The sequence below is a fragment of the Lissotriton helveticus genome, chromosome 2_1 (assembly GCF_964261635.1).
Source record: "Lissotriton helveticus chromosome 2_1, aLisHel1.1, whole genome shotgun sequence".
Taxonomy (NCBI): Eukaryota; Metazoa; Chordata; class Amphibia; order Caudata; family Salamandridae; genus Lissotriton; species Lissotriton helveticus.
The window spans coordinates 908,905,347-908,921,558 of NC_136059.1; the positions used below are offsets into that span (position 1 = coordinate 908,905,347).

Below are 16,212 nucleotides of genomic sequence, written 5' to 3' on the forward strand. Positions count from 1 at the left end.
ATGCAAATAAGTGAAATGTCAACTCTAACCTCCCCAATTTTAATCTCTAATGCTTCCGGCAAGGCATGACCAGGTCTCCGGAGTCCGTGGAAAGTAAGTAGAAGGGACTCCCCCCCCCCCCCCCCCCATTGACTCTGATGAATCGGGGGAAGGGGCTGGGATGGAAAATTTATCTATCCTGGTTAGGGTGCCAAAGTCCACATTTTTAAGGTTCAAGATACATCTCGTATTCTCTTTCCAGATTTTTTGTAGGAGTTGTATGCTTATTTTGAGAAAGGTTGAGATAGACCAGTAAATGAAGGGCTCTTAACTGGTTAGGACGGTTTTCAATTACCTGGGAAATTTGACATTCCAGGTTGAGAGCTGAATCAAACATCATACCAAGATGCCTGACAACTGTGACCAGGCTGAGCTACTTTCCCAAAGAGGAGGGCTTAAGAAAGGTTCCCAAAGATTGATTTTACTTTTCATGGACATTGTTTCACATTCTGGTGAATTTAATTTAAGATAATTTTGATTCACCCAATAGCTTGCTGCCTCCGCATTAGGTGTAATAATCATGTCAGGGTTATGAGGTTAATTCCTCAGACTGATGAAAATCTGTGTCTCATCAGAATATAAGTAACTTGTCATATTAAATGTTTTAATACAGCTGCTTAGTGTTGGGATATACAGGGTGAATAACTAGCGGAAGACAGTGGACCCCTGTGGAACTCAAGGTGAAGAGGAAGTTTAGCTGATGTAAAATGTAAAAGGGCCTAGCTGAACTTGCTAAAATCTGTTAAAGGTAAAAGAGGTTATCTATTTAAGGACTGTGCCTTTGATGAACGCCTTTTAAGATCTTTGTAGCGGTATGTGGTAAACAATGGTGTCAAACAAATGCGGAGAGTTCCAGGAGTATTAATACTCTCGAACCACCATTGTCATCTATCACTCAAATGATGAAGGGTCCCATACTAAGTCCTGGTCTAGAGCCTGCTTGATATTGATCCAGTTCATCATTATACTCCACACAGGCTCAAAGCTAAGACATGAATAGATTTTATAAGTGTTTAGCTAGATAGGATAATAATTAAATTGACCAGTAGTTTGATGAGTTTTTAAAGAAGGGCGAACAACAGCCATTTTGAATGTTGGAAGTATCCCCTCCCCCTCCTTTGATCAGTGTTGATTCGCTAATGTGCTTGATGGCTGGCATAATTATAAAACAAAATAATTTCATGTTGGAAGTGGGGCAAAGGGCTTCCTGAGGGTTAACTCAAGGCTATAAGTTTCACACAATCCTTATCAAGAAGCAGAGTGAAAGAGAAGAGGGTAGTGAGGTTTGCGGCTGCCGCTTCAGGCACACCAACCAGAGTGATATTTCTTACCTCAGACTTGAAATTGTTTAATAGAATGTTAATCTTAATATTTTTGTAAGTTTCACCGGAATGTCAGATGTGGAAGAGTTAACTCGGTTTTTGATTAGTGGTAATAGTTGATCTAATAAAATAGGTATTACTCTAATGATCCAAAGTTCTTGTGAGGTATTTTTAACTAAGATCATTTTCTGGGGTACTGCTAGAAAGCTCAGTGACTGGTTAGTTAACTTGGTTGACTCTTGGATGCAGCGTAATCCGGATGATAAGGAGTATTCTTATTTCCCCCATGCAAAACATATCCAAGTGAGACTAGGAAGTTTTTTTTCTTAACGTCTACACCTTAAACATGGAAGCAGGACACCTTTGCAGGGCGAGATCTGCTCATATCCCCATTTGATGGTATTCCAATGGGGGGGAATCGAGAATGCTTATGCTCAACTGGAAATTGCATGCTAGTTCAAGCAGAATACCTCTTCATGGGATATCTGTTCATATCCCCATTCAATGTTATTCCGGATGTGAGAATCTAGGACAACTGTGCACAAATGGAAATTACAGGCCCAACGTATCCAGTCTTTAAAAATACCAATGGTGAAAAGACTGTACGTTAGTTTAGGAAAAATGAGAGGATGGAAATTAAAGGCCTTGTGTAATGGAAGGTGTGTATGGGGTGATCAGGGGGAATTTTCACTGGGGCCCCCCAGTGAGAAGTAATTTAACATGTGAGATGAGTAATCTAGACATATGGTTGAGGGAGTTAGAAATGGTTACCACTGATGCCCAAAGGGTGCTAGATGATTTAGCTAAAGTAAGTGAGAATACGCTTAATTCTTGAAATCAACAGGATGTCTGGACTATAGGTAGTGTAGGACTGAAAAAAACACAGAAAGAGATGAAATGGCTTGTTTATTGACATAGCTGATTAAGCAAGATGCTAGATGGGCCCCCAAATACACATCTTTATACTAAGCAGGAGAAGCAGGAGGTCAATCAAGTGTTACTGGAGTACTGTTCAAAATTGTATGAGGGAAGATAAGGCATCGCATCAACCATACATGAATATCTTTTTATGGCATGATTAACCACAATTGGCAACACAGAGGGAGGACTTTGATGCCACACTGACTGTTAAAGAAGTGAAAAGAGCGATTAAGGAAGTGGGTACAAGGAAGTTAAAGGTTATGATGGACCACCTTCTGAATTCTTTGTAACTTAGAGATCTCTTGACGCCCAACCGTGTTGATTTGTTACTTGCCACGAAACCAGAAGGGCGTCCTATAAAACGCAACTATCAAGAAAGGGGGTGGAAAGTAGTATTAAGTTAAATGGGACAATTGTTCAATAAAACATTCTCAAGAACAATAAATGCAAACAAATAACAGCAATAGAAAAACATCAAAGGCTGAATACAGTTCCTAATAAAAAAAAGTGGAACATTTGCAATTCCCACTGCCACATCACAACAGCACATAGTAAACAAAAGGGCTATTGCATCAAGTCTGGCCTGCATCAGATCTTTTTAAAGTAAGGGTTTTAACATTTTACTGCACGCTATTTCATATTAAAAAAAGGACAATCCTTCGAAACAGGACATATCAAGCAGAACACATTCAGAAAATACTGACAAAGACCATCCAACAAATAAGCCACTCCCAAAACCTGGTTGTGATCCACAAGTAGCAGCTAAATGTAGTCCTTTGTAATATTAGAACACAATTCACAAGACCCTGGATTCAGCTAACTACTCTGCATGCTCCCCTTCTGGTCCACTTGGAACACAGTGGATTTGTGCCTGGAAGTGGCAGGATGTAGCACATGACAAAAAAATAGTAGGCACTTGCACGTGATAGAGGCAACCCTTGCAATAGTTCCCATACCAGTGACAATAGCAGTTGATTTAAAACAAGTGTTTAACACTATCAGGTGGAAATAGCTCTTCACATTCCTGCAACATATGGGGTTTGGAGAAAGCTGGACTAAAAGAGTTTGCATGGTGAAGGTAAACTCTCAGCTGCACAAGACAGAAAGGTAAACCGATCATTTATGACACTTGTATTGGGTTTTAATGATTCACCTGAACTGTATCATATTCCTACTAAGGAAACAGAACACTGGAAAAAAAGGAAAACAGTGTTAATCTTCTCTCTCATCCCCTGGTGTGGGAGTTCCTCAATCATGTCACTAGAGATATCTTAGGAGCCCACCCTATCACTCCAACAATTTCCTTAAAAAAAGGCATCTCTTCTAATCGAACAATCGATGGCTTTGAAGTCTCTGTGGAACATTTCTCCTCTGGGTATTGGGAGATCAAATAGCCTATCACTGGGCACCAGAGTTTGTCAAACTGTGCAACTGATCACTGGGTGTTATTTGTAATCTTTTTCATTGCCAGAGTGTGCCATGAAGCAGTGAGACACTGAAACTCCGCTGAGAGGACTTTTTTTCTAATATAAAGTTATTAGTCTCTTAGATGTGCACAGCTTGTCTTAGAGTAGAGTTTTAGGAATTTGCCCTCTCTTTTCTGTGGGATGAGTCTACTTGTATTAATATTTTACCTGGTACTCTAGAGATCTTTTCCTACGCAATCGTATTAACAGAACTAAGGATCTTCTTCTAGAATGTCAGAATAATCATACATTAACACCACAAAGTGAGGATGCACTTTTTTGGGGTGTATTTCCTTTAGTCACATGTAATCAACTTTCCGTTGTTTAATGCTTCAAAAGCATTTGTTTTAACCAACGCACATTCCCACACGTCATCTGAAAATGCACTCTCGAATTCCCACTTTGTTTGGTAACCCCATCTCTTTGAGCTACAGTATTCATGTAATATACAATATAAATCTGCGCTCAGAACATTTGTTGCCTCAAATGTTCTTAGAAATTGTTTGAAGGAGGTTGGTGGACAATGGAGGATTTTGTTAATGGAACACAATTTAAAAATGGAAACAGAAGCATTGCGGGCTCAGGCATATCACACATCATATCGTTATTTGCAAACAATATGCTACTGAACCTGCATGATGACAGCACTGGGTTGGATTCAAAAAAGCAGAATTTAGGAGCATGTCAGGGCTGAAGGGCAACTGGACAAAGTCCTGTATGTTTCAGATTACTCGGACTGGCTCTAATGACAGTTTCTCCTATAAAGTCGGAACCTTAAATGCGAGCACAGGAGGGTTCAATATTTGTGGGTCCCGATCTACATTGCGGGGCCAGACATTATCACTAGTAATGGTCAAGAAGGTCTTATCTCTTAGGGGTAATATCTCGCTTTGGAGGCCAATATCATTGTCAGAAATGGCAAGAACAGCACTAGGGAAGAAAGGTGCTTTACCAAGACTGATGTACTACTACACAAATTTGTGAAAGCTGCTACTTATGAAACTATGTCAAAAACGGTATACTATCCTGCTCAAGATTATATGAGGAACGGGAGCACAGAATGGCCTTGAGCAAAAATTGTCACCCTCCTACCAATGGAGGATAGGGAGCTTCAGATTACAGAATTTATCATATAGCAGCTCAGATTCAATTGGCAGCCAGATTGTTTTCTGCATCTCCCACACAGGAAACTGGATTGGCAGAGGTGACTGATGGCTTCTTTCTGAAACTGAAAACGTTAGCTTCTTTGTCTGCTGAGAGTTGTGAGATACTGCAGGGATAGATGGTTTAGGAGAACAGATAAGTGAGGTACATGCTACATGGACCTCCTTGGTCTCGTCCACTGTCAGGTCTACATGACAGCAGGGATTGCCACTGTAGGGGAGATACACAAAGGTGATGGGTTCAGAATGCTTTCCGATGCTGTGGAAACGTGCAAGTTACCGGTTGGGACATTTCTGGTGCATGAGAGACTAGCTAGTGAGGTAAGAACAACTTTGGAGGTCAAGAACCTATAGCCATACACTTATGAGGTTCCACATTTACTATTCACACTAGAAGAGCAGAGGAAGCTACTGTGGATGCTGGATAAACATTGGGGGAAGTGTACAACGTATTAGGCCATGGAGACCACACCTGGTCTACTTACAAACCGAGAACTAGAAGATGGATCGTCGTCGATAAATACTCTATTTAAGCAACTACATTTCTGTTTTTTACATTGGATGTATCAAACTCTGAAGACACTGGGCAAAATGAACTCAATCTTAAAGTGATAGCGGAAACGAAAATATTGGCACCCATCTCATCCAAAAAGGACAGAGAGAGACACACATAAAGGTGATGTGGCAGAAAGAACTGAGAAGGGGCCTGTAGGGACACATTTTCAGATGAGGGCAAAGCCAGATTTGGAAGGTGATACCTTATCATTCTCAATCAATTGAGAAATGCAGGAACTTGAAACTGGTAGAACAAAATAAAGCTTTTTGGAGGTTGCGGTCACATTTAATTTATGAACTAAGCAAACTGCTCTAACATGAGAACAATTCTTCTTCTTTCAAAAAGAAGTCAAGAGCTACCAAAAGCATTATTGTCACAAACATGCAATGTACACTCACCATGTGGCAGTGCGTCCTTTAGACTGTCCTGGGGCAACCTCTTCAGTTCTTCCTGTGCAGCAGTAGAATCAGGTTTATTCATAGTTGGGAACTTGTCTATTTTCTTCCAATGTCGTAATTCATTTATTCGAAGTTCTGTTAAATAGTCCTTTCCAAACAAAAACTCATCTTCTAAGTTTGGATAGTGCGAAGGAGGAGGAGGAGGCTTTCCCTTCAGATCCGATGCATCCAGGATCCTTTCCTGTCTCATAGATGAAATGAAGCCAAAGGCTTGCCCATAGAGGACCAAGGAACGGCGACATAACAAAATTGTCTTTTTAAGAGCAACCAGAAGTTCACTGGAACTGCTTGCAGCAGTAAGTGGATTCACTTCATAATTATTGCAGGCCTGAAACAAGGGTGTAGTCGCCATCAACATCAAGTGCTGAATATTCTCCAGGTAATTATTGAGAGGGTTTATGCTTTGCAAAAATTTGATCTTGGCCTCCGAATCATACTTGTCTAGAAACATTTCCATGAAGCCTTCGTCCAACTTGGGCCGCCTGAACCCTGGGTGACTCAAGCCTGGTTCTACTGTTGCGTAGAAGAATTTCCGATGCTCTTTCATGAGGGTACACTTGAATGCCATGAGCATATTGTTGAAGGTTTCAGTGTGTAGATCGCAGCATGACGGGTCATTTTCATAGACCTGTCCAACAGGCAAGTCAGCCCAATTTACTAACTGAGCCCCACATTTAGCAAGAAAGTCCTCTTCTTTTATCATAGCTTTAAGTCTCTGCTGACTCTGTTCTTTTTTAACCCTCATCATTTCATCACCCACTTTGTGTTTTAAGACTTCTTGGTGCATCATTTCTCGACAGCCAGTGGAACCTTTATCATTTATCCACTGAAATAGGCTTTCATTTCCTTTACCAAGTCCTATTTGATTTCCTTTTTGAACCTGAATACTTGTGACCCCACCAGGCTGAGGCGAGTCACTACTGTACTGCCACTGACCTTGTTGGGTAGATCTGCTGTCTTCTGAACCAAGTGTGGGCCTCTGCCAATAGCTACTGATGGAAGGTGGTTCCTGGGTCTTGGAAAATCCACCAGATCTCTGGACATCAGTAGCATGCAAGGTAGCTACTACTTTGGGATCTTCTCTTTTGGTGAGCATGGAGCTATCATAGTAATACCCAACCGGAGTTTTAAATTCTTCTGTGTACCTTTGTGCTTGCGGTTTCAATGGATCTGTTCACAGAAAGAAAAGAGGAAAATGATATGAAGAAAAAAATTGTCGCAATTAAATAAGGATCTGCAAAAAGTGTTATATACATGGGACAAAAAGTGACAGGAGTGGAAAATGTTCTAAAATGCCTTGTGCACTGGGAATAATGCAGCATCAAACATATGCTAAGATTAAAGAATTAGGCTCAGAATTAGACAACTCGTGACCTTTTAAGTAATACTCTGAAAACGAATGACTTAATTTATGATCAATAATTTTATCTGATTAATCCTCAAAATATTTGTGCTTAACAAAACATAAGTAATAAAGATGAATAGGGTAGGCCAGAGAATAAGGTGTTAAACCATTAGAACCTTACAATCCACTCAAATACGCAACAGTATTTTGATCATACAAACTAGTGTCAAACAGCTCATTAATCTTGTGATAATAACATTTGTGTTGGAGAATTTTTCAATATGTTGCACAACAAACCCAATTCAATTCAATTTGCTTGAATGCGCACTGTTATCAACAAAATTATTCTGTCTCTATTCAATGTTCACTCGTCCTCAAACACAGTGCTTCACTAAATATGTTATGTTCCTTCATCTTTGACCCTAGATCACTTCATCATACCACAAACCTGAAACAATAACTGTTTTAGGGAATGACAATACTCAGATTAACATGACAAGAGAATCAGGATTTCATTAAAGACACGGAGGCTAACATTATGCATAATCTTTTATTGTTACTCCTGCCAGCAGCACCTTCAAAGAATCTTCAAACTATACAACAATCCAGAATTGGAATTCCTAACACTAAAAGACTATAATATGGAACTTTCTTCCTCTTTTAAACGTAAAACTGCCAAGATATAGACTCGTTCTCCTCCAAGCGACTTTTCCAGGACTTCTGCACCTGCGCATCTGAAGACAAACAACAAAATTAAACTCTTAATTCTAAAAAACTTCCAATTCTTCCTTACACATACAAATTTGATAAACCCTCTCTATGCTCACCCCCTTCCTGTTCCTTGTTTATTAAATCTTTAAATTCTTTTAAATTCTTTTTTTTTTCCTTTTCTTTCTTTTCTTCTTTAAGCTCCTAGCGTGAGGCGGCGGGATAGTGTGTTTTTAAAGAAATCCTGATTTTCTTGTCATGTTAATCTGAAAATCATCATTTCATCACATGACCGGAGGCTACCATTATGCATGTTGAAAGCCCTTCAACACTTCCGACATGTGCTTAATTGGTCTAAAATAATGTTTTGCAAAAGTACCCACATTTGACCAATATGTCGCCTTCAAAACGTTCTCTAAACTTACTCCAAACCAACAAGCTTTACTTGCCGTAGCACACCTCACTGAATGTGCTTTATATCTCTCAACATTCACTACAGCTTCTTTCATTGCAAATTCACCCATCTTGAATACCAAGGATGTCCTTCCCCTACCTCGTTGGACAACAAACCTTCTCTTGCCTGAATCAAAGGAACTTTGCATGCCAATTCCAAAACTGCCGGAAACCACGCTCGAGACACCCAGAAAGTGGTTACCCAAACCAACCGGCATCTCTCCTTCCACACCTTCAGAAGAACCCTCTGTATCATTGCAAAAGGAGGAAAAGCTAACCCCCTCATTTCTGTCCATTTCTGTTCAAAAACATCTATCACTCCACTCAAGGATCTGGCAACCATCGGAAATACCTTTCCACCAGAAATGTTAACCTTACTGCAAACAGGTCCACATCTATTGGCCCAAAGTGCCCATCTATCTTTCCAAAATAAACGCGATTCAGCATCCAATCGCTGTAATCTCCTACATGTCTCGAGTTCCAATCCGCAACCACATTGAAGCTTCCTGGGAAGTATTCCATCCACAGAGAAATCTTGTGCTCCAGACAGAATAATCTTTTGCAAAATTCGAGAGACCCTTTGATCAGCAACCTCCCTGCCTGTTTATGTAAGACACTGCCGAAATATTGTCCATTTTTATCAAAACGGTTCGACACTGAACCTCCTTCCTGAAACTCCTCGATGTGTGCAAACCTTCTGTCAATTCCTGGCAATTTATGTGCACACTCCTCTCAAAATTTGACCAAGCAGCCCTGTCTCTTTCACTCCCAACTGTGCTCCTCAGCCAGAGCCACTGGCAACAGTCTTGAATATAAAATCCGGCACACAACCAAAAACGGCCCTTCAGTTCCATGCATCTAGATTGTGTAACCACCAACCCAATACTTCCTTTGCCTCCATATCCCATTTTACTTGGTCTCCATACCATAATCCTACTCTCAAGGCCTCCGACTTCACTCTCTGCAAAGCCCGATAATGCAATGGCCCTGGAAAGATTGCTTGAATTGATGACGAAAACAAACCTAAACTCTTGCCAAATCCCTCAAGGATAACATCTCCGTTCACAATACTCGTACAACCTCTTTCTTCATCATACTCACCTTCTTCTCCGGTAAGATCAAAACTTCTTCTATAGAATCTACGCAATCAAAACTGACTTCTCCTTGTTTATTAAAAAACCCAACTTCTCCAAATGTTGAATTATTACCTGCAACTATATTCTCAATTGCTCTGCATCTTGAGACATAATCAAAATATCATCTAAATATACAATCAACCGGAATTCTCTCTCCCTCAAAAAGACCACAGCCACTCTCATCACCTTTGGGAAGCACCATGGTGCTGAAGACAGACCAAAAGGAAGACTTTGAAACTGGCACAATTTGCTCCTCCAGCTGAACTGCAACAAACTTTGACCTTCCTCCTTCATAGGAATTATAAAATACGCGTCCTTCAAATATAGTATCACCATCCACTCTCCTTTCTGTAAAATGTCTCGTAAAAGATGTATACCCTCCATCTTGAAATGTCTGTAAACCACATTTTGATTTAAGCCTCTCAAATTTATCACCGGTCTCCAACCCTTGTCCTTTTTTTCCCCACTAGAAACAAAGTGCTTACATAGCCTCTCATTCGTTTCCACACCAGACAAATTGCACTTTTCTGCAACATAGCATCTATTTCCTTGTCTGCTATTTCCAGTTTTCCCGGTGTTAAACTTAACTCTTTTGCCGGAACTGGACTTTTTATAAATTCTATTTCAAACCCATGGACTGTATTCAGAACCCACGGATCCCTTGTGATCCTTCCCCATTCATCCTGAAACATACGTAAACGTCCTCATACTCTTTCTTGGGAAAACCAAATAAAATCCCCATACTCACATCTTGAACTTGAAGCCAACTGTCCTCTTCCTCTACTACCACTCCTTCTGCCAAACCGACCACGTTGTGGGAAAAATCCGGAGGAACTCACCAATCCTTATCTGCGGGGGCACTCGGCAGGGCTGCCCTCCGTCTCCACTATTAAATGCTCTAGTCTCTGAACCTTTGCTGTGTGTCTCAGGGAATATCATAACCATGGAGGGGTGCGTTTCAAAGGATACCAGCTGATAGTTTCTGCGTATGCAGATGACAGGCTTTTATTTGTCAGGGACCCGGCTACTTACATCACCCCGGTCTCGAATGAAGTGGTCTATTTTGGACAGTTGTCCAGGCTAAACATTAACTGGAGCAAATCCTTGATTTTCCCCCCGACCCCATCCACTCAGCCACCAAATATGCAATACCCTCGGAGATGGACTACAGAATCAGTGTGCTACTTAGGGATTCAGGTACATACCGACTCAGATGTGGTTCTCATAGACAACTATGGGAAGGTATAAGACAGGCTTGAAGACGATGTAGCTAGGTGGATAAGACCACCTCTCATTGCTTAGGCAAATTTCCCGGATGAAGCTGGTCATCCTTTCCAGACTATTATTCTTATTCCAAAATATCCCCATGGGTCTCCTAAGGCACATTTTTTCCGAGATGAGGTCCCTTCTGCTTAAATTAGCCTGGGCGGGTAAACAATCTCGGGTGAAATGGGAGACACTCTCTGCCATACTCCATGGGAGGCCTCAACGCTCCAGACCTAGACCTATATTATAGAGCAGCACAGGGCTCGCATGCATTTACCTGGATACACAGGCCTGAGTCCTTAACACACATACATACAGAGAAAATAGCAACTGATGCAGATTTGCTACCACAGGATTTGTTTAGAGCTCCAACTAGAAGGCTTAGTATACTGGACTCCCTTAACTCCACTACACATGCCTGGCGCAACTTGCTCGACAGACAAGCAGGTGCAATTTTATACTCACCCCTAACTCCTCTGAAATGGTGCATTTGCTTCCCTAAAGGTATGGGATGTGAGGTATCCAACGCTCTGCGCAGTGTATGCATCAGTGAAGACGGGGATCTCTTCAAGGAGGGAGAATTCCGTGAATGAGAGCATATATTAGCAGGCAGCCACACTCTTACACCTCTGGTACGATACCAATCTCTCAGAATTAATCATGCTTTGAAGGCACTATTAGGGAATTCTCTCCAGGAGCCACCTGAGAAACTGGCTCTGTCCCATGTTATCAAATCCCCTTCCCCATCTAAATTAGTCTGTAGGATTTACAACAATACACAAGAAGATAGACAGTCGCAACATTTAAAGTCCAGGCAAGATTGGCAAAAAGACATGGTGCGCGTTATTGGGGACAAAGAATGGCAATACGGTCGCGAGATGACGAAACTGGTATAATTGAATGGTAGGCATTGCCTTATATATTTCAAATATATTAACAGAACGCACTATACCCTAAAGCGCTTATTTAGATAAGGATTGTGCGATATCCCTTCATGCTCCCGACGTACGGAACCTATGGCTGGCTTTATGCATGTGGCCTTGGATTGCTCTGGTATACAAAAATATTGGGGGGAACTATTTCATGCAATAAACGAAATCACTGGCCTCACATTAGCTGCAGATCCATTTCTAGCTCTCCTGGGTTATCACATACCAATGGATAAAGACACCAGGCAATTTGTGGGGATGTGGTTATTGCTGGCTAAGAGGCGGGTTGCAATGAGTTGTGGCAGGGGTCCGATCCCTACAGTCGAGGAATGGACAGGAGACATGATTTACTGTAATACTCAATATGAGACATACAACGAACTTCTCCCGCTACATTCCAGGCCAAGGGCGTACAGGAATGTATTTCAACAGTACCTGGTGGTTAAGGAAACTGGCGAACCTGAATGCTCAGAGGGTAGAGAAGAATCAATGAATAACAATAGGGGCAGTGAAGAGCCGGCAATCCCGGACTGAGTCCAAGTAGTTTTGGAAGTCATTATATTATACTAGTCATAACTTGCATGCAGTAATATGTATAGATAAATCCCTCTATTGTGCTCATATACAACCAAATGTGAAGCTCTTTGTGAAAAAGGCTTGTACTGCTTTCTTGAATTGATAATGTATCAATATATTTGTGTTGTGCAAATTAAAATCAATTTAAAAAAGTTATTAATCCAGAGGAACTCTGGAAACCTCTTCCTGTTCCCCTGTACAAGAAGTTGTACTGGGATCTTTGGAAACTGCAGCCAGCATAAGATCCTGGTCAGCTGGCCCTTCCAAAAACTCCCCCAGACATTTTTCTCATATTGTACTGAGCGTTATCTAAAGCAGTGTATGTGGCCACATGTTTGCCTAAACCTTTCACCACCCCTTCTATAAAGAGTAAACATTTCACCTCATTACTCGTCTCCTTCTCTCCCATCTCACTCAACTTTGGGTTTATTTTCATCAATGTAGATTTCCTGCGCTCTGTCAATAAGCCTGCATTTGCATTCCTTACAAACACCATCGCCCTTTGGCTCCAGCCTTTTAGCAATTCCACATCGACCTGCTCACCATTCAAGTGTGCCTGCTCTGCCATGTCCGTTAATTTTGCAACTGGACCAAATACATCCAAGAGCTAGTCTTGGCATTGTTTCAATGAAAGCTCTATACCTTTACAAGGATCCTTTCCCAACTTGTACAAATACGTTATCAATTCAAGGTCCAGGTTAGGCGTATAGCATACCTTACTCTCAATCTGTGGCATTGAGCACTCTGCTTTTAAAATATTCCTGACCTCCTTTTCAAGCGGTTTCCTAATCCATTTCTTAATAAACTGACTAACACTATCCAATGGCCACCGATCAGCACTTTTAGGATGCCAAAGCTCCTTATGACTGAACATTTCTTCTCCTAATGGATCCTTAATTACTGTCTTACTTGTTGTTGCTATGTCATCTCTTAAATCATGAGTTAAATTGTCATCTTGGTCGGGGGGCGCTAGAGGGCGCACGGTAAGATGGCCGCGCTTCGGTGAGGCTCTGCCAGACCGAGTTTAACATCCGTCTAATATCCGCGTGATCCAGCGTTGTTCGTCGTCCACACTGGAAGAAGTGTGTGGGTAAAGTTGCCAGGAACAGACTGATATTGGCCACAATACTCCAGGAGGTGGCGTTCGGGACTTATCCGTCCCGGTTGAACTGGTGCAGGCCTGTTGGGTAACAGACGGGAAGGCCCGGCGACTTCTGAGGCCTGCCTGCCGGCCGCCACGTGTGGAGGGGAGCGGCCGAGTCTGAGGGCTGTAAGGAACATTGCGCCTGCATGCATACGCAGAGAGTGCGGTTTGGCCACCAGTAGCGACAACTGCAGTCGAGAGGGAGACAACGGAAGACTCGGCACCGGAGACCGCCTGAGGCTTCGGAGGCCTTACACTGAATGCCGCGGTCTGGATTTTGGTTTGTCGGCTGCCCGCTAAAGAAGGTCCGCCCAGCGTGCCTGTAAGACAGCAGCGGTGACCGGGTGCATTATGAGGCTTCAGGGAGCGGAGATAGAGCTGCGGCGGGAATCACCGCCTGTCGCTGTTGGATTCGAGATAAAGGGCCGCGACTTCCATCGGTGGCCTAGGGACTGCGACTGCTGCTGCGGAGAGCTGGAGGGTCCGGGAGAAGGCTGCTGCACACATGATCGTGGCGACGGCGGTGAGAGGAGCGGACCGCTAGCAGGTTTCCGGTGCTACCGCCTACACTGGTTACGGTGAGTGGGGCTAGGGCCTGGAGGGAGCCGGGGCTGCGGAGGCGGGATTCGGCTCGTCTGGGCCTGGCTGCACGATCCGTGGCCGGCGGGGGTGGGGGTGCGGGTCGGCGACAAGGCCTGGAACTGTTGGGGGCCTGAGATTATTAAAGGCACATATGGGCAGACGATCTGTGACTTGTGTTGGATGCAGCTTGGCCCGGGTGATTTTTTCATTGCGGACTGAGCACTAGAGCACTACCATTGTACCACGCATCTGGAAACAAAAGTGGCATTACTGGAGGTTCCTGGGGTAGAGCGAGGACAGATATTTAGTCTGAGATAACATATCAGATGGCGTGGTAGAGGTACGAACAAGTGGCTCTGGCTGGCATGTGCAGATAACTTTTTCACTGTCTAGACCCTTATTACATAAAGTATAACTGCTGATTGGGCGTGCACGAGACCGGCAGGCGCTATGGGCCGTCAGGATAGGACCCAACCTAAATTGACTTTTGATATGCGGAAATCTGTGGCGCCCCCGTCGCAAGAAACGACAAATACAGACTCTGCAGGTGCTGCGGGGGGAACGCCGAATTTGGAGGCCACACTAGTTGCAATGCAAAAAACCTTACAGTCCATAGAAGGCACTATGGAAGCAGTGAACCATAGGCTGGACCACATGTCCACGCAGTTTGAGCGCCAAAACGAACGCATGGGCGAGGTAGAGCAGAGGGTGTCGGCGACAGAGGAGGGTCTAACGACTGTGTCTGACAAAGTGTTCAACATGGAGAAAGTACTGGCAGTAATACAGGCTAAGAACGAGGAGTTGGAGGGGCGGTCCCGACGCAACAACATACGCGTTACGGGGCTGCCGGAGTCCACGAATGTGGGCAGAATGGAAGACTTCATGGAGCGTCTCTTTGTGGATATTTTTGGCTCTGAGCATCTCTCTAAAATGTTCATTGTAGAACGTGCACACCGTTCCTTGGCGAAACGCCCGGTGGCAGGGGCGCCTCCACGACCTATTGTTGCCCGCATCTTGAATTATAGAGACAGGGACGTGCTATTGCGCCTGGCGAGAGAGAAGGGCACTATAGACTATCAGGGAAACAAGCTGGAGTTTTTCCCAGACTTCACACTGGCTGTGCAGACGGCACGTAAAGAATTTGCGGGTGTGAAACAGGTGCTCAGGGCGGAGGAGATTCCATATGCCATGCTTTATCCAGCTCGGCTGCGAATTGGGGCGCCCTCTGACAATAAAATATTCACTTCGGCTAAGGCTGCCATGGAATACGCGAAGAAGCAGAAGAGGCGTAAGAGAGATGCTGCCAAGGAGAAAGAGGGAGATGATGAACTCATGGAGGAACACTGAATTGTTCGTATGTCTAGGACGCTAATTACAGCACCTTACTGGGCTCTTTGTGTATAATTAGAAGGAGTTACTGATCGAAGCTGTAGACTTACTTCTATCTTTCGCAGGGTGTCACTCTGCCCATATACTGTTGCATGGATACCCCACAATACCTGCATCAGAGAAAGGCAGTGATGGTGTATGCTGATAAACAGGGTGGGCATTGAACAGTATCTGGTGATAGGGCAGGGTGCAGATCCCCTACTGTGAGATAACTGAATATACCTCTTGATGGGGGGCAACGCATAACTGGACAATGGGCTCCTGGTTCGTGTCACAATGGACCCGGACGTGTCCCTTAGGATGTTGCCGTTCATCTCTAAGCATTGTGGCACCAGATATCTGACCTAATGGTTGTAAAGGGGCGGGCTTCAACAGCATTGTGTATGTTTACCTAATCACCAAGCACAGACTATGGTAATGTAGGGAGACTTTGTGGATCATCAATTAAAGGAATGCAATTTGAATATACTAGGTTACTATTTGTACTGTGCGGATTACTAGGATAATGAGTATACTAGATGGCAATGTTGATGTGCACATTGATCGGGGTGCCTTGGGGTATAGTGAGTGGGAGCTGGGTAGAGGGCAGGCAACGGGCTGCACCGTCTGCTCCTTACTGATAGTGGGTTCAAATGTGTATCAGTGAATTATGTCTGTTCTTTATATGCATAACAGGATACGGTGCGATGTGTGGAGCTGGCGGATAGCAATGGATACTAATATGCATAACTTGGTCACCTCCTGTATAGTTGTATACGG

General features: G+C 43.3%; 1 protein-coding gene across 1 annotated transcript in view; it reads right to left on the minus strand.

Annotated features, from left to right (window-relative positions):
• The window catches only part of LOC144818325 (uncharacterized), a 557,334-nt gene that overhangs the window by 417,627 nt on the left and 123,495 nt on the right, over window positions 1-16,212 (minus strand). The window contains exon 3 of the mRNA XM_078675638.1: window positions 5,866-7,095. Within this exon, the coding sequence (XP_078531764.1) occupies window positions 5,866-7,095 (1,230 nt within the window). The remainder of the gene's footprint in view (window positions 1-5,865; window positions 7,096-16,212) is intronic.